The 21082-nt window shown below is 43.5% G+C and overlaps 1 protein-coding gene across 2 annotated transcripts in view; it reads left to right on the top strand.

Annotated features, from left to right (window-relative positions):
* Positions 1–21082, top strand: part of ASTN1 (astrotactin 1) — a 352052-nt gene that overhangs the window by 117469 nt on the left and 213501 nt on the right. For both annotated transcript variants that reach the window (XM_027565413.1, XM_027565414.1), the window contains exon 2: positions 6801–6988. In XM_027565413.1, the coding sequence (XP_027421214.1) occupies positions 6801–6988 (188 nt within the window). The remainder of the gene's footprint in view (positions 1–6800; positions 6989–21082) is intronic.

Raw genomic sequence — 21082 nt, 5'->3', positions numbered from 1 at the left:
ACAGGATAATTAGTGATCCTCTGCTGTTATTAACCCCTGACCTTTAGCAGGTTATTTTCTTACAGAGGTGTTGAAAGTTACTGCCATTGTTAACAGTTTCCGTCCGAAGACCATAATGAGAGCATGTGGGAAACATAGACCTACCATTAATACCTTTCAAACTCTGAAGTCGGGGGCGGGGGCGATTAAAAAAAGAATGGAAGAAAAAGGTGTAATTCTATCACAGGCCTACCTTTGGTCGCCTTAATGTTAGTCACTGATGGACAAGACCCACTTGTTATCCTTAGTTTGGGATAATTAGCTTATCACCACTAAAGTTCTGAGCTCAATCCCTGTGGCAGAGAACAACTCAGAATGGCAGCGTAGAGAGCAGAGGTTGAATGGGTGGCTAGATTCTATTTTTAGAGATGTTCCCTTTCGCTTGTAATTCTTTCATGAAGAATATGAAGCTCTTCACAATACCACACTTAATAGAATTGAAAAAACAACCAAGCAAAACTAATAACCCATAGACACTCCCCCTCCAATCCCCTAATGGCAGGGAATTTCATGGTTGTGCATTTTATTTGTCTTCCAATTGATCCAGTCCTTTTCTAACTCTGCTCTGGGGAGCCCCTTCCGAAGCCATATTAGATTTGGTTTGGAGGCAAGGTTTTTAAGATTAACAATGAATTTAAAAATCCTGATCTAAGCAAAGTCTTCTAATAGTCATGGCCATCAGGGGGTATCACCCTCAATCTTGAAAGACTGCGGGGTCAGTTCATCAGGTGCCCTTAACAAGAGGCTAAGAATGGACAAGTTAATGCTTCCTTCTGGCTTGACGTCAACACCTGAGCCACCTCATTACTACTCAGCTGGATTTAGCGTGAAACTCGGCCTTGCCAGCAGAGGGAAAGGGGACCCAGAATGCCAGGTCTGCTCTAAGCTACTCTTAAGTTATTCAGTGAATTAAAGGATCTTTGAGAATTTCCCAAGTTAAAATCCACATTTGACTTTAAATTGCCAGATTCTTTGAAAGAGGAAATCATGCATCTGGTCCTCGATGAAGTTGTCCTTTGGGCAGATTCTGATACTCTGATGTGATGCATCGTCTTAGCAGGTCAGTTCAGGGACTCAGTGTGAAGCGATGCCTAAAGAAGGACCAGGGATTTCTGCAGTGAGTTTTGGGTGTCCTAAGCTAACCCCTCAGAAAGACAGTGTGGCAAGCTCAGAGCACACAGGCTAACATTAGAACAATGACTAAGGCCTATGTAAGAGTGAGTTCATCTCACTCTCCTCCTCTCTGCCTTTGCCCGTCCCAGGTTATTCTGTAGTATGACTTTCCTTACCTAAGTTCCTGTCTTCCTCGTTCTCTATTGTGTGCAGAAGCTCCAAGGTTTCTTTCTTAGAATCTACATATCTATACCAGCCTGGATGAGAACCTTTCTCACCAACCTGAGGTCTAGTCTGAAGATGGACCTGGCCCCTAAAGTCTCCAATCACATCATCCCTAACGTGTCCACTGTGTGGTCAAGAGAAAGGGGAGACGTAGAGTGAGGTTAGACTGGAGTGAAGATTTGACATTGCTTGGGACATTGAAATCATTGTCTTTTAAGGTGCTCACACCCTAAGGTGAAGCACACCCTTTGGATTTAGAATTGTGGACTGGCAACTTAAAAAGGATCTTAAAATTCATCGACGCAGCTCCTCCGTATACAGAGAAGAAAACCCAAGCCTGATGTCTCATTTAAGGTTCCTCCAGACCGAGGTCTTAGTATTGTGGTCTCTGTGGAATAGAGGATCAGCATGACGGTGAGACTGTGACCGAGTCTCATCTGTTGCTGCTCTTTCTGTTCTTCTTCATCTCTATAATCATGGCTTTATTCATCCTTCTGTTTAATAAAGCCAAGGGTGACTTTGCATTGGGGCTCAACTCCTTAAACTGGCATTCACAGCTTTTACAGTTGACCCCAGTCTGGCTTTTCAGCCCCAGTTCTCCACTACTGCCCTGCGTGTCTTCACTCTGCAGCATAACCAGACCTCCCGTGGTTCTGCAAGCATGCAGCACCTGCTGTTCCTTATACACTGTTCTCTTCATCTCGAATTGCCTCCCAACACTTCTTCCCATTTTATCCCTTCCCAAGGGAACAGGCCCAGCCAAGTTCCACCCTCTCACCCAGCACTGCTGTTACTGTTTAGAGTAGTTATTTATGGCTCTGTCTTCAGTTTCTTACTAGACCAACACCTCCCTGAGAGTAGAAAACCTGCAGCACAACTTGCTAAATGTGGCAAATAGGGTGGACTTTCCAGGTGGCTCAGTGGTAAAGAATCTGCCTGCCAGTGGAAGAGATGTGGGTTTCATTCCTGGGTCGGGAAGATCCCCTGGAGGAGGAAATGGCAGCCCACTCCAGTGTTCTTGCCTGGGAAGTCCCACGGGCAGAGGAGCCCATGTAGAGTCAGACACGGCTAAGCAACTAAACACCAATAACAGGGTGTGCTCCAAGGATCTTGGCTGAATACAAGAATAAATGGCATCCTGGTTTCTGTGTGTTTCAGACATTCAAAAATTTTGGAGGTGCTGAGATCCATAAGGTTCATGGAGGGGAAGCTTGGAAGGACTGGAACGCTAAAAGAGAGGGCAGCCCTACCTCTTTGGAGATCTCAGCCCCACAGTATGATAGATGGCCATGGTGGTACCCTGAGATGACACTGGCTCCTCTTGGCACTTGTTTTATTCAGTACACTGGCAAAGGCTCTGTTGGAGCCTCATCCACAGCCCTCAGGAGGCCTTGGACTAAAGTAACTATTTGATCACGTCCCATATTTGCTGCTTCAGAGTCCCAGGTCAGGTTTGCATTGATCAAGCAATTTCTGAGCATTTATTGTTCTTGAGCCATTTTGCTGACATCCAGACCAACGTGATTACACTGATGTTCCAAGCCTCTGATCTCAGCCCCCCTGTGATGAAATTCACAAGACATTTACTGTCCCTGTGTGGTTTTTCTTTGGTTAACCCAGGCCAGATAGAGCCTAAGTAAATAACTTCCTGGTTTAGCGTTTTAGCTCTCCCATGCCAGATGTTGCCAGGAGAGGTGGGAAAAAGCCAAGGAGGAACTTATCATTCTGTAATTATGTTTAATCTAAAAAATGACAGCCACCTTCAGTGGCAGGTATGGTAACTTCCTTCTTTTGCCCTTTGCTCTCTATGATAGTTCTGGTCTGGACAGAAACAGAATATAATTTTCCAAAGGAATTTGGCATCAACTCATAGATAGGTTCAGAGGGCTGGACTGGAAGCCAAGGGTAGAGATTCTGTGTTCTCAGCCCACGTCCCCATATACCCACTGCACCTGTTCCTTGCTTGTTACTATCACCCCTAGAATCTTGAAGCAGAACTCCTTCCTTCTCAAAACAGTCTTGGCTGCCTCTGGGTGCAGGATTTCTTCTGGAGGGTGATGAAAAGTTTCTGGATTACAGTGGTGATGGTCGCACAACTTTGTGAATATGCTTAAACCCACTGAATTGTATATATTTGAGAGGGTGAATTTTATGGTTTGTGAATTATATTTCAATTGTAAAATAACTCATGGAATACCAAGACTTTGTGCAAAGACTTAAAGTACTGCAGCACAAAAACTCCTAAAAGACCCCACGGACTTTAAACTCAATGTCTTCCCCCTTTATGCATGTTTGAAGGTCATGTTGTCTGATGCGTGTGTTGGAGGTTGAGGAGATCTGATAGAAGTTCCTTCATCTGTCTTAGTCCCTGTTCTGTGTCAGGCTGGGGTGACTTTGGTCTGGGTATTTACTTGTCTTTGCTTCCACAGTTAAAACAGAGCTAATGAGCCTGACCTCCTTGATGAGGGTCTCCTGGGAGATAAAAAGCCGTTTGTTGAGTGCTTTAGAGGTATCATGTGCTGGATTCCTCTTGAATAGTTACAGGAAGGGCTAAAGAGGCACCCAGCATGTGCAGAATAAATTCGAAGGTGGGTTAGAGCAAGTGCAGGGAAGAGGCTGAATGTGTGTTGCTCTAGATGATTTAATTAGGCCATTAAGTGCTCTATTAGGGGCTGTTGCTGCTTGTAATTTTTTAATTTAAACTTATATTTCATATTGGAGTAGAGCTCATTAACAATGTCGTGACAGTTCAGGTGCATCACAAAGCGACCCAGCCGTACATATACATGTGTCTATTCTCCCCCTAACTCCCTCCCCATCCAGACTGCCACATAACACTGAACAGATTTCCCTGTGCTATACAGGAGGACCTTGTTGGTTATCCATTTTAAATACAGCAGTGTGTACATGTCCATCCCTGCCTGTGACTTTTATGTCTGTGGTGAGGAGGAGATAGAGTTTGGTTTCTACCGCAGCTGCAGGAAACAGACCTGGGAAGGGGAAGAGTGTCTCCCAGGAGGAATCTTCCAGTGCTTTGATGTGGAGGCCTGAGTGCTTAGAAAGTGTAAGTGCTGGGGAGTGGGGTTTGTGATTGCAGGGCTTGTGATGAAGCATGGTGTGGTAGCCACGGGTCGACCCAGGTACCCACGGAGGTGTGCCCAAGGGTGTCTGTTTACCTGGAAATCTTAAAAAATCCTTAGAGGAAAGGTGGATTTGGGAAGCCCGTGTCACTTCCTCACTTAACAAATGGAGCTGTGCCTGGGGGAAGGCCGGGCTGGGCTGCAGGGCATGTTCCATTCTCATACCCTCTGCCCACTGCAGTGTCCTCCGTGCCAGTCACTTCGAGAGCATAGACAGCTGACCAGCCCAACAGGCCAACTGAATCCTTCAGATAATTAGGGAGAGAGGCTGAGAATGAAGGGGACTCTTGTCTTTGCTACACCCTCACCCTCCTGCACGCTTCTAAGTGTATTCTCCTCTCTGGTCTGTAGGATGGTAGGATGAACTGGGGCAGCAGTCCCCAGCCTCTTTGGCAGCAGGGACCAGTTTCGTGGAAGACAGGTTTTCCATGGACAGGGTGGGGGGCCCAAATAGAGGGGTGGGGAGGGGATGATTCAGGTGTAATGTGAGCGATGGGGAGTGATGAGGAGCAGCAGATGAAGCTTTGCTTCCGTGTGCACCCCTCACCTCCTGCAGTGCAGACCGGTACTGGCCCATGGCCCCAGGGGTGTGAACCCCTGAGCCAGAGAATCATCGCAGTGTCTTTTAGAGACAGGCTGATGACCTGTGGATCATGAATCCCTCTCACTTATCTTTCCTGAGAGGACTAGCCAATATGCCTCTTCTTGCTTCTCCGTATTCTCCTATCAGTGTCTGAATGTCCATTCCCCACATCTGTGTCTACTTAACAAAGTCCAGTCTTCAAGGCCCAACACCATAACATCTTCTTTTGGCAAATCTTCTTTCCTTCCATCGTCCACCCTCTATCCAAGCAAGATTACTCTTTCCTTCTGTCTCCACAAAGCTTTTATGCATGTGGTGTAACAGGACACATTCACTCACAGTGGGTTGCTTTGGAGAACTTGTTGAGGATTTCATTCAGTTTAGTCTCTGGGCGCCTAGAGCAGTGCCAGTGCATACGCAGCATATATCCAGTGCGTGTAGGTTAAATAAATTAAAGAATAAATATATAAGTAAATAAATACAGCAGAACATCATTTGTACACTCCCACAAATAGTGAAAGATATTTATAAACTCGATAAATATTTAAAATTGCTTTCCTCTTTATGATTGTGGTACTTGATGAAAATACTCTTCTAAATGGATCTTATTAAATCTTTTTTATGTATATTGAATTTTTTGGTCAAAGGTGATAAATTTTGGGAGAAGAAGCCATGCCTTTCAAAAAAAATGAAAATTTTAAAGCAATGGTTTGCCAAGTATGTTCAGCAGAATATTAGTTTTTGAGGACGATAGTAGTTGTTAAGGGGAAAAAAATGGTGTTAGGGCCAAATGAAGCTCAAGAATGCTGGGTTAATCAGGTTCTTTCTATAGTGGGATGTCTCAAAACTTTGATACAATACTGCTTAGGAATATTAGAGGAAGAGACATATAGCAGTATACTTCTGCAGCACAGCTGAGCTCCTATCGTGCAGAGTGCATAACTGGTTTGCGTACATTGGTATTCATTGTTGATGTTAGTTATCTCAGTGCCTGCATCTAGAGCTCAGGAGGCAGATGAGTGCTTAAGTCTGTGATAAGGGCCCACTTCTTCATCATCCTCTCATGTACATCACCTTTGCTCTGCAAAAATGAAGAGAAAAGTTAAAGGGAATTAAAACATTACCTGCCAAAAGCCGGTATCAGACATCTCCAGTGGACTAAGTAGCAGATGATGGTGGTTTTAGAAATAACCTGCCAGCTCCAGTTGCTCTGCAGTACCCTCCCAGGACTCTTCCATAAGTGCCAGTTCTCTGCACAGTAATTACTAACTCTCTCCTTGGTAGACTCACTGGTGTCTACGAGTAATTGCTAGGGAACTCACACTTTCAAATTTACAAGAGGCAAACAACCTTATGTTTACCTCAGTGGGTCATCAGGGTATTCAAACTGTGGTGAGTAAAGGATGCTGTTGATCATAGAAATATGGTGAAAAACTTGAATTCTTACCTGTGTATTTTTCTCAATGGGCGGGAGCCCGGGCCATTAGTTTATGGGGGATTAATTCTGTTCTTCTCAGGGCCTCTTCCCCTCCTTGAGATTTGAAGCGGCAGTCAGCCTGACTCAACTGTAGTTAGAAACCCTTTGTTGTCTTCAGCTGACATTGACTAATCAGAGGCAGTGTCTTAAAAGAAGATGAAACCATAGATGTGGACTGGTCCACTCGGAATTCTGACCTGTGCCTTTGGTGTCTGTGCTCTAGAGATCTCAGGGAACACGGAGGACATCCCTCTGGTGCGCTGGAGGCAGCAGTGGCTGGAGAATGGCACTTTACTTTTTCACATCCACCACCAGGATGGTGCCCCAAGCCTCCCTGGGCAAGACCCAACCGAAGAACCCCAGCATGAGTCAGCAGAAGAGGAGCTGAGAATCCTGCACATCTCAGTCATGGTAAGAGCAGTGCAACCATAGCCTCTCAGGCTATACTACCTTGACCTTAAGAACGTGGGTGCCACAGCCCTGGAGGATCCATCTCCACAATCTCATCATTGATCTTGTGCATAAGTTGATTTCTCATTTATGGGAAATGTCTCCACCTGTGGTGTAAGTAAAAATTGCAGTTATTTGCACAGCACCACTCCCTGACAGTTCTCTAGGAACATGCCTAGATAGGGAGTAACTTACAAATCAGAGACAACCTCAGATGGGGGCATTGGATTGTCTTAGAAAGGGATTATTCAGTTAGATCAGAATATCTTCTAATAGTTTCTCCATGAATGTTTGCTGAGTGACTGGATTGCCCAATCTGCTTGCTGCTCCTGAGGTATCTTCTCCCAGCTGGGAGAAAGTTAGTCCTGGCTTTCTGTCCTCTTACAGTAAAGGACATGCCAATAAATAGAGCCTTGCCTCTCCCACTAGTCCAGCTCAGAAACATCCCATCAGCATCCCTTCTGAAAATTAGAGAATTTTCTCTAACATTCTATATTTTAGAGTCTCACTAGACAGACATTAAGTGCTACGGTGACAGGCATGGGTTTTGTTTGATATTGTTTTGTTCATTGGTATATCTTCAATACCTGGAATAATGTATTCACATAGTACTAAACAATTATTTGTGGAATAAATGAATGTGTTTCCCAGTAGAAATGAAAAATGCCTGACTCACTCAATATTTTTATTAGTAAAATCAATACATCACCTGCTCTGAGGGTAGCCTGAAAGCAAGCTGAGACTTGACTGATTGTCTGTGTATGGGAGAGGATGGGCTCTTTCAAACCAAATGAGGTCTTGGTCTAAACTGTAATTAATCTATTACTCTTGAACCATCACTATGTGCTATTTAGCTTTGTGTATTAGATTGGGGAAAACTGAGCATGTTTTAGATATATTAGAATTTCCATTATCTAACTATTTGGCATGGAAGATATCCCCATAAAATCTCAAAAGGCAAGTCTTCTGTTTCTCCTTCAGCCAGTGTCTCCAGGAATGACTTATTTGATAGATTACCTGTATATGTGTAAGCTGCTCTAGTTTGTTGAAACTATGTGGTTGAGAAGAGTCTTTCCATAGCAAATGGTCAACCTCAGATATGCCAGAAAGTGAATGGGTAAATGAGATTATTGTGCTAATTGATGTTTACAACATAAGAGCTAGAGTACCTGTACATCCTTCATTAAAGACCAGCGTTTCCTCTCTCGAGGAAGCTTGTTTTCTTCAGTGTAGCTTGCAGTTTCCAGATTGTGGTGAGAACGAGCAGATCGCCAGTGGCCTCCCTGGCATTGACTAGGGAGACAGAGGTAGGAGCTGCATTGTTCTTGTGTTTATCAGATGGTCTGACTGAAAAGAAAGGCACGATGGTGGACTTCCCACCGGCCATCCACAGCCTCCTATCAATGTGGGAAGTGGTCTTTGTCTTGGATAGTTTTTGTTTGGTTTCTTTTGGTCCAAGGCCATTTCAGAGAACACCACAAAAATGTTTAGGGTGAAGAGAACTGTAAAGAGATTCCTAGGAATTCCTGTTGGATGTGGTTGTGCGTGAAAGAAAGACCCAAAGTATGAGCTTAGGACGGATGAGGTGTCAGAAGGTGTGTTTCGTGGGGATAGGGGGAGTGCTGTGAGATTCTGAGGGAAGATAGACTGAAGCTGTCCTGGCTGCCACACCCTATCTTCACCACAGCAAGGACCCCGCCTTCTGTCTGCAGAATGAGATGCTCCAATAGGTTTGCTAGAGAAGTGTGAGTGTGGAGATGCGTATGTGTGCACATATTTATGGCGATGGGTGGCTGATCAAGGATGCCAAATAATTTGAGGAAATAGATGGTGTCCTTAGAATGTAATAACCCTTAGGAAAAGTCCTGTATTGCTAATGCTTTTTGTTGAGTTTTCCTGAGCAGAAATTAATGGACAGTGGACAAGGAATTGGAAAGAACAAAAATCAGCCTTAAACCTGGGACTCTGAGCTCTTTCCTTCATATGCTACTGGTTACCCATGACAGACCAACAGTGACGTTCAGCTTTCCAAATAAAATGAGATTACTCCTTCAGCTTGACTTTAGTTTATGCCATGTTATTTTCAACTGAACTGGAGCGGGCAGAGCAGCCCTTAGAAGGGCTTGGGCAAAGCGTGAGGGTGGGCAAGTCTTGTATGTGTCTCCGACTTGCCCTCGGATGTGGATAGACCCACACCTCCGTGGAAAATTCAGGAAAGCCTATGACTTCTGCAGGAGCACAGGGCTCCCCAGGCAAACTGAAGACCTAAGTGCTGCCTCACATCCTTGCAGAGACGATGTGGTCAGTGGAGCCTCCCGCAGCGCCTCTTCCCATCCCACCTTCCTCCAGCCCTATTCCATCCACCCTCAGACTCGGCCTCTCCTATCCTTTACGTTGTATTCTAGAAACAGTTTCAAAGTCTGAAGTTGTCTATCTGCCCTCAGCTTAGAAATCAAGCCTGAGGGTATCCTGTTTGAAGATGTCGTTCCCAGAGTCTCTGATGGTTTCTTCTTAAGAAACTCAGGGACTGGTAGACTATCTGATACTCTTTATGCAGTATCCTTTGGAAGTAAGTAGGCAGCCATTTAAGGCTCCTCCATGACAGCAGTATAAGTGTTAGAAGGTAGCAAAGTCCTTTGACTAGTAACAGTGTTGGGCAGCAAAAGGCACTTAAATGAAATCTTATTACCCAAACCCTGTTAGTTATGAAATAACAATAGCAGGGCTATTTTTCATTAACTGTAATGATCAATACTGATGAGGCTTTCAGTTGGATCCAAATAGCATAATTCAAAAAAGAGAAAAGTTAAGGTTATTATCAAAACATGAATATACCCAACCTTTTCTCTCTTGTTAAGAAAATGTATATTTAAAAGCTTAACTGATAATCCTAAATATTTCCAATATGTGCAGAGGGAATTAATGGTTCTGTGAACACCTTAAAGTTTGCATTTCTTTCATTTTGTATTTACACTTTTCTCATCCATATTACCTCAGTGCAGGGACCACTGTTTATTTTTATATTTTGCATTCACTGTTGGCTGTGTTTTGTTTTACACACAAAATGTAAGTAATGAGAGAATGAGATGCCAAGAAAAACCCTTTTGTGTATCCTTTTGACACTGTATGGATGAGAATTGGTAAGTTCCTTCTTACACTGTGCCCAGTGTAAATATACCATCAGCAAAATCTTGAGCTTACAGAAAACCAATACCTCAGCTGAGAACTTGGCAATTTAAAACTTTGAAAAACCTTTTGCTTTTCTTATTTTTCAATCATATCCTAAAACTTTTGAATTATTTTTTCCAAGGAGGTACTATTTCTTCCTTACATAAAACAATTGGATTTCCCTCCAGAAATCTTATATTATTGCTTAGAGGGTCACACGATGTATTTTAACCTCTTGCATGATTCAAACTTGGCTGAAGAGATTTATTTCGAATTTAGCCAGATAATTGACACTTAAAACTACAAAAGCGCACAAGGATACTATTTTGCAAGCTCTTGAACAAGTGAAAACAAAATCAATTGTAAACTGATATGTGAGCTTAAACCAAAGTCAAGGAATTCTTCAGTTATTAGCAAATCATTTACTCCATTGAAGATCAGGTTTTAATACAAGTTTACATTAGATAATCAGCCTATGAATTTAAATTTTCATGTTGTAATTTTGCTAATTTACCATGTGATCTACATTTTTCTTCTTAAAGTGTGCAAAAGAATTTTACAGTGCATAATGTAATTTTAATGTATTATCTACATATTTCATGTTCGTAATTAAAGATGACAGTGTTAATAGACTTCCTGTATGCATATGGGTTGGTTAAGTATATTTTTCACAGCAAGTAGCCTTTCAAAAATGCTTCAGTTTGATATATGTGTGTTTGTGTTTATATGTATACATACATATATATATGATAACTCCCACTGTTAGATGATATCTTTTATAGTTCACTCTTCTCAGGCACAGTTCACAATTGAGGGGAAAAAAAATCTAAGCATTTGTCTATTCCTCCTGAGAGTTTTGTGAGGAGAACCCATCAATCAAGGCTGGGTGCTGCTCAGAACCACTAGCCCCTGTGTAGAGCCCACTGGCCAGCGTCAGCCAGTTCTTACAGCCTTCAACTGCTGGCTCCTCGGGGGTCCGCAAGCTTCTTGTTTCTGGGAGCCCCAGGTAAGCCCAAGACACATAGTTTTCTTCTGGGAGAAACAATTTAGAAAATAAGGTTCTGGAAGTTCCATTCTGGGTAGGTCACTCTTCAGGCTGAGTTAGCGCAAAGCCCAGAGAACACACATGTGGGGAGCCCTAGGGCTGTGTTTCCAGGACGACAGGCCACTTGTGCCAGAAGACGCATTCTTGCTCCTACCTGAGCATCCTTAATCAAGTTCACTTCAGTTGTCTAGAGTCACATATTACTTTGCTTGAAGCTGTCTTCATTTCCCTCCTCAAGCTCAACCATTTCTAGGGCAGAGAAGAGCAGTTGTAAGCATGGTCATCGTTATATGCCACCGAGACTGTCAGGTACTTATTAAATGTACGTGCGCGAGGGAAACAGGGCAAGATGCTTTTCCTTTCAGCACCTTTAATGTTCAGCAAACCTGTTACCAAAAATTGGTTAGCAATCTCATTCTTCAGAGTCACTTTTGCATCTTTCTTTTCAATTGATATTATTTGTTTAGTTGAAGAGAGCAGGCCCTAATTTATCAGAGCTGGTCCTTCTGATCTTTAAGAACCAGATAGAGGAGTTAAGACATTTTGTGTTACCACAAAGAACAGAACTCGAGTAATAAATTGGAAGGTACAAAAAGACAGGTCCTGATTCAGTCCAAGGAGCTTATCTAGGGACTCAAGCCATCCATGATGGGGCTAGACTGACTTATTGGCCACACTGTTCCCCTGCCAAACCCATCTTTGTGTTCCTGGCCTCCCATTAGGAAAATGGTGGGCAGTTCCTAAAATAGCAAGACCCCTAAATAACACAAATGCTTTGCTTTTTGGTTGTCTCAACAGTCTGATGTGCAAGACCCCCAGGTCCATTTGAGGGCTATTCCAAAAGCCGCGGGACAATTGCCTTGCAAACCTCCCCCACCTGGCACCGTGGTCTGGCAGTGCATCTCTTGCCAAGATGCAGCAGATGCAGGAACTTGTGAATCTATTAGCCGTTGCAATTGATTAGCTATCCGTCTTGCTGGCTACCCTCCCCCATTCCTGTAGAGTGGGAACTGGGGTATAGTGGAAAGAAACCTTACATTTAGTTGGAAGGTGGTCTTCAGATCCTGGCTTTAACATTTTATCCTTTAAAAGAAGGCTATCCTTTGGGGAGCCTTCATGACCTCATCTGTGACATGAATGTATTAATTAAACTTTTTAGCTTTAAAGACTGGAGATCTACTCAGACCATCTCTGTAATGAAGTTTTACTGTAGAAATTCATAGGGAGGTAAGGGAGACAGGAATCTTCTGATATTGAAAAAAAAAATCTTAAAAGCAAAATTTCATGAAACCTGAGACTGGTGGGTTGGGCAGGATCCAAGTCATCTTGTGAGCCCCCAGCCTCAGCACTTTGTGGTTTGGCTTTTTGCACCTGTTTCTGTTGCTCCTGTGGCCATGAATGGGAAACTTTGTCCAGTCTACACTGTAAATGTCCCCATTTTGATGCCTTTATTAAATGTTCATACTATCCATTCACTCATTAGGTCACCTCACTTCAGACCTCGCCTGACTCCTCTCAGCTTTACGAGGTTTCTCATGTTATTCCTGGGCTGCCAGCTTCCCCTCTTTCCGCCACTCTTATTCTAGCTCAGGGAAACAAGTGGATGGACCTCGCTGGTTACCGTAGTTCTGTATCTTCAGAGACTTTCCTGTCGAATAGCCCATAGGTGGATGCAACCTTAACAAACCTCCTTCTGTTGGCTGTTATTATGAAGAGGTTGGCTTAGGTGACACAGAAAATGGTGGACTTCTGCTCCAGATACAGCTTGGAACCATTTCCTTTATTGGAGGCTGAGAAGCCATGAGTCCCTGATTCACTCATTTAACACAGTAGGCAACACAGTCTCAGTTGTAGAGATGTTGATGGATCGGAAGATCTCACCACCACCACCACCACCACCACCATCATCACGATCTTATTTTGCACTTACTATGTGTTTACTACTAAGTACTTTCAAAATGCATCCATTTATTTGTCATTCATGTCACAATATCCTTCAGATCAGATCAGTTGCTCAGTCGTGTCCAACTCTTTGCGACCCCATGAATCACAGCACGCCAGGCCTCCCTGTCCATCACCAACTCCCGGAGTTCACTCAGACTCACGTCCATCGAGTCAGTGATGCCATCCAGCCATCTCATCCTCTGTCATCCCCTTCTCCTCTTGCCCCCAATCCCTCCCAGCATCAGAGTCTTTTCCAATGAGTCAACTCTTCGCATGAGGTGGCCAAAGGACTGGAGTTTCAGCTTTAGCATCATTCCTTCCAAAGAAATCCCAGGGCTGATCTCCTTCAGAATGGACTGGTTGGATCTCCTTGCAGTCCAAGGGATTCTCAAGAGTCTTCTCCAACACCACAGTTCCAAAGCATCAATTCTTCGGCGCTCAGCCTCCTTCACAGTCCAACTCTCACATCCATACATGACCACAGGAAAAACTGTAGCTTTGACTAGACGAACCTTTGTTGGCAAAGTAATGTCTCTGCTTTTGAATATGCTATCTAGGTTGGTCATAACTTTCCTTCCAAGGAGTAAGCGTCTTCTAATTTCATGGCTGCAGTCACCATCTGCAGTGATTTTGGAGCCCAGAAAAATAAAGTCTGACACTGTTTCCACTGTTTCCCCATCTATTTCCCATGAAGTGGTGGGACCGGATGCCATGATCTTTGTTTTCTGAATGTTGAGCTTTTAGCCAACTTTTTCACTCTCCACTTTCACTTTCATCAAGAGGCTTTTGAGTTCCTCTTCACTTTCTGCCATAAGGGTGGTGTCATCTGCATATCTGAGGTTATTGATGTTTCTCCCAGCAATCTTGATTCCAGCTTGTGTTTCTTCCAGCCCAGCATTTCTCATGATGTACTCTGCATATAAATTAAATAAACAGGGTGACAATATACAGCCTTGACAAATTCCTTTTCCTATTTGGAACCAGTCCGTTGTTCCATGTCCAGTTCTAACTGTTGCTTCCTGACCTGCATACAAATTTCTCAAGAGGCAGATCAGGTGGTCTGGTATTCCCATCTCTTGAAGAATTTTCCACAGTTTATTGTGATCCACACAGTCAAAGGCTTTGGCATAGTCAATAAAGCAGAAATAGATGTTTTTCTGAAACTCTTTTGCTTTTTCCACAACATCCTTAGGTAGAATTTATTATCTCACTTTACAGATGAAGGGATTGAGGAACAGACAAGCTAAGTAACCTGCCTAAAGTGAAACCACTCTAAGGTTGCAGAGCTAAGATTTGAACTGAGGCAGTTGTCAGAGTCTATATACTCTAAGAGGGAGCTCAAGTGGTAAAGAATCTGCCTGCCAATGCAGAAGTCATGGGTTTGATGCCCAGGTTGGGAAGATCTGGAGGAGGAAATGACAACCCACTCCAGTTTCTTTCCTGGGAAATACCACGGACAGAGGGACTTGGCAGGCTGTAGTCCATTGGGTTGCAAAGAGTCAGACACAACCGAGAGACTAAGCACAATCATGATACAGTCTAAGAAGTACCCAGTTCATATCTGGTCCATGGTGAGTGCCCAAGATATTTTCATTACATGCCCTTTTACTGGGTTTTGTTATTCTGTATGCTGGAACTCATTTGACACGTGTCCCATTTTTATTCTAAAGCCAGTCACTCTATGAGTGCTAGGACCCACAGCTGGGGTGGGCTTAAGGTCTGTCTTTCTGTGGCTCTACCAGGCAGCTAAGCCAAAAGCTCAGAGTCTGTTCAGCTCTGCTGACCCCACCTGCTAACCTTGGCTTCAGCCACTCTCTCTCACAGCTGGCAGCAGGTTTATTGGCAGAGAAGGAATGAGGGAAGTTGGGAACTTCCAACTCTAAAATTGTGAAAGTCAAGTAACAGTAAACTTAGGCTTCTTCATATATATGTTCTCACACTTTTGCAGTTAATTTCTAGAAACTAAAAAAAAAACACAAAAAAACACCAAAAAACATTTTTAAAGCATTACTGACCTGTCATTGATTTAAAAAAAATCATCAATGCATTCATTCATTTAGTCATTGATCCTTTCATGGCAGCCTTCAGGTACTTTTTTTTAATTATGGAGAGAGAAATTTCATAAGACAAGATTGTACTTTCAAGGAACATTCAATCATATCATTAACACTTAACATTTGACGATGATCTTCAGCAGAACTGTGTGCCAAGTGCTTTCCCATTCCATCCCATTCTTTATACCCTCTTTATAATTCTGTTCTTCTCTTTCCTGAAGCTCACAGAGGCCTTCAGTTACCCTCATTTTTCCAGACAGCAAGGAAAATAGCTAAGAGGCCAAATTTTCACTAGGATACTAATATCTTTTAAGGATACTAATATCTGTTAACAACTTGATGTAATATTCTCTTCAGCAATTTAGCTTAGTTTTGATATAGATGCCAACAATTTACTTTTAAATACTTAGTTTCAAAAATCCCTGATGATCTATTTGAAAGCAAGCATCATGATCTCCGTGGGGTTTAACTCAATATTAAGAGTTGGTAATATTCATAGTAAAGAAGCTGTCCCTTCACTCATTCTGTTCCAGACAATGTATGGGATTATCTTCAGGAACAATAGCAATTTCTGTAGCAGCTTTGTGAAATAGACATTAATTCTCCCATATTTTGGATATGAACACTGAGACAGAAAGTAAATTACAGACCCAAGGTCACGCAGGTGGAACCAGTTTTCAAGACAAGTACATCTGACTTCAGACTTGACTCTGACATTAAGACTGCAGCTTGGTGGCATGAGAGTTGGCTGGCTTCTCCAGTTTTGCGGGCTGTGGAACAAATGTGCTTCTTTTGGGTAGCACAGCAAGAAACCTTTACTTAATGGAGGTTAGGAAGACACATAGAGAATTGGGCAAGGTATTGTTATGCTGGAGTCTCTAAGCCACTTCAAAGAGTGAAGAACTAGATTGGGCCACAAGACCAAGCATTATAGAAGCCTGAGGTTGGATCTGAGCAAAAGTCATTGAGAAGCCAAGAAGCCAGTGAAGACGGTAAGTCCTATGTGTAGTACTGTGTAGTTCTATGGTCTAGCTCTGGTAGTTTATAGCAATGGTTTTGCTACCAGAAAGACCACAAAATTAAATCCTCATTCCTCCACTGACTAGATATTCCAGTGACCTTGGCAAAAATTGCTCAATCTCTCTATTCTCACTTTTCTTATCTATAGAATGGGAATAATCATAGATTCTACCTCTTAGGGCTGGTATGATGATTAAATGAGATGATTATTATTAAGCACTTCCTATGTGCCTGGCCCCTGGGAGATGCCTAGTAAATATCACCTAGATAAACTCTTGCGATGCCATGTAAGCTAGCTGTAACAATTTCTGTGTGCAGTGTGTTACCCAGGGGCCCTCTGCCTTGGGGAGCCAGGAAAGCAGGTGGGATCATAGCAACCTCTTAGAGGAGTCCTCGAGGAGTTTGGCTCAGGGAGAAGACTGAGGCAATTAGGGCCATCAGGGCCACAGGAGGTGCCCGTGACAAAGATGGGACGTGGTCATATACATCCAGGGCATTGTTAAGTCAACTTCAGTTTTGTTGTTTACAGGGTTTCCTAGCAGCTATCCTGTAGTTTAGCATGATAATCTCAGCTCCAAACTTCCCTGGAAGAACTTCCCTCATTTATTTTTTTCATCAAACCAAATGATGTCATTATGGGAATTCCTTTTCTGCCCATGTATCCACAGATACAAAGATTGTTATTACATTCTCAACAGCCAAAAGAAGGCATATACATAATGGTGGGGGATATTCAGGTCAGCACTGGCGGAAAAACTCAGATTCTTATTCCTAATGATGTTATCTTTCCTCCAGATCTTGCTGTCTTCCCTCACCTTCTGCCCCTCCCTAAAGCTTTGGGATTCTCTCACAGACCTGAAGTTTGCCCATATTTATGACCACAAACTCACACCCATGGGGCTTGGTTGGAGAAGGCTAGATTTATGCGTAGTAGATAGAGCCAGCTTATGCCCACAGAGAGACCCCTAGCATGGCTAAAGGCAGAAAATTAGGCCAAGGATCTGTAAAGGGCCAAATGGTAAACATGTTCAGCTTTGAAGGCCATTTAAGCTTTGTTGCAACTATCCAACTCTTGCCATCATAGTGCCAAAGCAGCCATACACACTGTATGAATAGTGTATGTGGCTGTGTTCCAATAGAGCTTTATTTATAAAAACAGGCAGTGGGCCACATTTGGCCTGGAGGCCACAGTCTAGTGACCCTGATTAGTACATTCTCCTCATTTTGCCTGCAGATCCCAAACAGACTAGACTCTAACAATTGGTAGAAGTGATAAGGTCCTATTCACAGAGTGAAAGATAATGGTTTGCTAGTTTTTGTTAGACTCCCATAGATTGATTACAATTGTCACTTAAGGAAGACATTGATAAAGATTGCTCTTGCTATAATACAGGCATGTGGTGTTTACAGATTAAGGTGAAATACACTCACATTAGCCTTTCCTGAATGGTATTGCTGGGTTTTGTGAAGATAAACATTGATGAAAACAAAAATGTGCTTAAAACTTGACAAAAGAAATATAAACAGGACACCGATTAGCAAACATGCTATCTTCTCTTCCCTGTGTCTCCTGCTTGGCTTCAACTTTGCCATATGTAGTAGAGTTGTATGTATACATGTTAGAGTATACCTTAAAGCAAAATACCTCATATAAATGTACATTCATACATAGAAGTAGAATTGTGCTTTCAGACATGTCACAATCAAGTTGGCGATATGGAAGGATTTATAAGTTGGTGGGGGCTCTCTGCCTTGCTGAGGAGTCTGAGGATGGACAAAGCAGGGGCTTCCCTGGTGGCTCAGACAGTAAAGCGTCTGCCTACAATGTGGAAGACCCGAGTTCAATCCCTGGGTCGGGAAGATACCCTGGAGAAGGAAATAGCAACCCACTCCAGTACTCTTGCCTGGAAAATTCCATGGACGGAGGAGCCTGGTAGGCTACATTCCATGGGGTTGCAAAGAGTCGGACACGACTGAGCAACTTCACTTTCTTTCTTTTGTAAAATCAGCTGTGAGTCTTTCAAGTATCTGTGGAAGTTTATTAAAAGTCTTGACTACATGAGAGGCTGATGTCGGTAGCCCTCCCCAATATTGCTTTGGGGTCCCCATGGTACATCCAGGGAGGTCAGAAGCCTCTTAATGCTGCCCTGCTATTTATGATTCTCCTGACACCTCTTGCTGCTGCTGACGTCCATGAATAGCGACAAAGATGAGTCAAGGAGCCTTCTAACTTGGGATGAATCAGCTGTTCTGTTTGTTGGTACATTGGACTGTGGCTGACAGCAGCCAGGGCTTCACGGAACAGTATCTGAGCCCTTCTGGGCTCTGGCTCCCACTCCCAGAGTTGGCTTAGGGTGAACTTAAGGTGACGTCTGCTGCTCCAACACCATGAGGGAGACAGGGGTGTGTGGGATCCCAGCAGGAGCTCTGACACCAAACGTTTGTTGAAGGATTCAGCCTTTTGTTTCCTCCCTCCTTTTTGTCTGAGGGAGAGGGCAGAAGGCTTTGGGATTAAGATGCATAAGTGTTATGGATTTTTGAGTGAGTATGTCATAGTTTGACCTTTATGGGCTTTAAACATGGTATTACATACAGAGTGAGGTCAGTCGCTACACCAACCAAACTCAGAAGCATTATGCATCCCAGCAGTGATGTCAAAGCATCTCTCTTTGATTCTTTTTTTTTTTGTACAATTGTTAGCCTATTTTGTTATCAAATTACATGTAAGAATAAAAAAATTATATTGTTGTAGTTGCTTAGTCTCTAAGTCATTTCCAACTCTTTGCAACCCTGTGGACTGTAGCCCGCCAGGCTCCTCTGTCTATGGGATTTCTCAGGCAAGAATACCGGAGTGGATTGCCATTTCCTTCTCCATGATTCTGTCTTTATTCCCCAAATTTCATGGAGTGTATGCATCCAGGTCACCATCCTTAGGCTTTACACTGGTTGTGTCAGTCTCTGGCCCCACTCTACTCAGTGCTTTGCTGATCAGAGTAAGCAGCCCCAACATCTAAAGCCTCCAGCCTCTCCAGGGCATGGTCACCTTCCTTGGACTCCACCTGGAGTTCAGATGGGGGTGTGCCCACATGTCCCAGGTGGGGCTCTGTTCAGAACTCCCATGGCAGAGTGGGGCCACGAGCCCACCTGCTCTCCATAAGAGTGGACTGGGGACTTGGTTAAGGGACTTCCCTGGTGGTCCAGTGGTTGAGACTTTGCCTTCTAATGCAGAGAGTATGGGTTCCATCCCTGTTCAGGGAGCTAGGATCCCACATGCCTCATGGCCAAAGAGGCAAGACACAAAGCAAAAGTAATATATCATAACAAATTCAATAGAGACTTTAAAAATCAGTTCAATTCAGTCACTCAGTTGTGTCCAACTTTTTGCGACCCTATGGACTGCAGGACGCCAGGCTTCCCTGTCCATCACCAACTCTTGAAGTTTGCTCAAGCTCATGTCCATCAAGTCGGTTATGCCATCCAACCATCTCATCCTCTGTCATTCCCTTCTCCTCCTGCCTTCAATCTTTCCCAGTGTCAGGGTCTTTTCCAATGGGTCAGTTCTTTGCACCGGGTGGCCAAAGTATTGGAGTTTCAGTTTCAGCATCAGTCCTTCCAATCAATATTCAGGACTGATTTCCTTTAGGATGGACTGGTTGGGTCTCCTTGCTATTCAAGGAACTCTCAAGAGTCTTCTCCAACACCACAATTCAAAAGCATCAATTTTTTGGTGCTCAGCTTTCTTTATAGTCCAGTGGCTCAGAGGTTAAAGCATCTGCCTGCAATGCGGGAAACCTGGGTTTGATCCCTGGGTTGGGAAGATCCCCTGGAGAAGGAAATGGCAACCCACTCCACTATTCTTGCCTGGAGAATCCCATGGACGGAGGAGCCTGGTGGGCTACAGTCCACAGGGTCACAAAGAGTCGGACACGACTGAGCACCTTCACTTCACTTCACTCACTTCTCACATCCATACATGACTACTGGAAAAACCATAGCTTTGACTAGATGGACCTTTGTTGGCAAAGTAATGTCTCTGCTTTTTAATATGCTGTCTAAGCTGGTCATAGCTTATCTTCCAAGGAGCAAGAGTCTTTTAATTTCATGGCTGCAGTTAGCATCTGCAGTGATTTTGGAGCCCAAGAAAAGAAAGTCTGTCATTGTTTGCATTGTTTCCCCATCTATTTGCCATGAAGTGATGTGACCAGATGCCATGATCTTCATTTGTTGAATGTTGAGTTTTAAAACAGCTTTTTCACTCTCCTCTTTCACTTTCATCAAGAGGCTCTTTAGTTCTTCTTTGCTTTCTGCTATAAAGGTGGTGTCATCTGTGTATCTGAGATTATTGATGTTTCTCCTGGCAGTCTTGATTCTGTAAGCCTTCTTGGAGAGGTTGCCATTAATCCCACCATAAGGCTGCCGAGCGGACAACCTGCAAACTGCAGAACAATTATACCAAATAAATTCTCGCACTGTTAAGAAAGTTTAGGACCCACAGCAGATTTCCCAACCTGGGAATCTGACAAAGGGATTGAGAACCCCCAGGGAATTTGACTTTGGAGGCCAGTGGGATTTGATTACAGAAGTTTCACAGGACTGGGGAAACAGACTCTTGGAGGGCACAAACAAAACCTCGTGCACATCTGGACCCAAGAGAAAGGAGCAGTGACCCCACAAGAGACTCACCCAGTCTTGCCTGTGAATGCTCAGGAGTCTCTGGCCAGAGGCATGGGTCAACAGTGGCCTGCTCCAGGGTCGGGGTACGGAAAAAACAGTGTGTGCACAAGACCTTTTGAAGGAGGTCACTATTATCTTCATTACCCCTAC

This window comes from Bos indicus x Bos taurus, chromosome 16 (genome assembly GCF_003369695.1).
Source record: "Bos indicus x Bos taurus breed Angus x Brahman F1 hybrid chromosome 16, Bos_hybrid_MaternalHap_v2.0, whole genome shotgun sequence".
Lineage (NCBI taxonomy): Eukaryota > Metazoa > Chordata > Mammalia > Artiodactyla > Bovidae > Bos > Bos indicus x Bos taurus.
The sequence above is the reverse complement of the archived record's forward strand: the minus strand, read 5'-3'. Positions and strand labels throughout refer to the sequence as shown.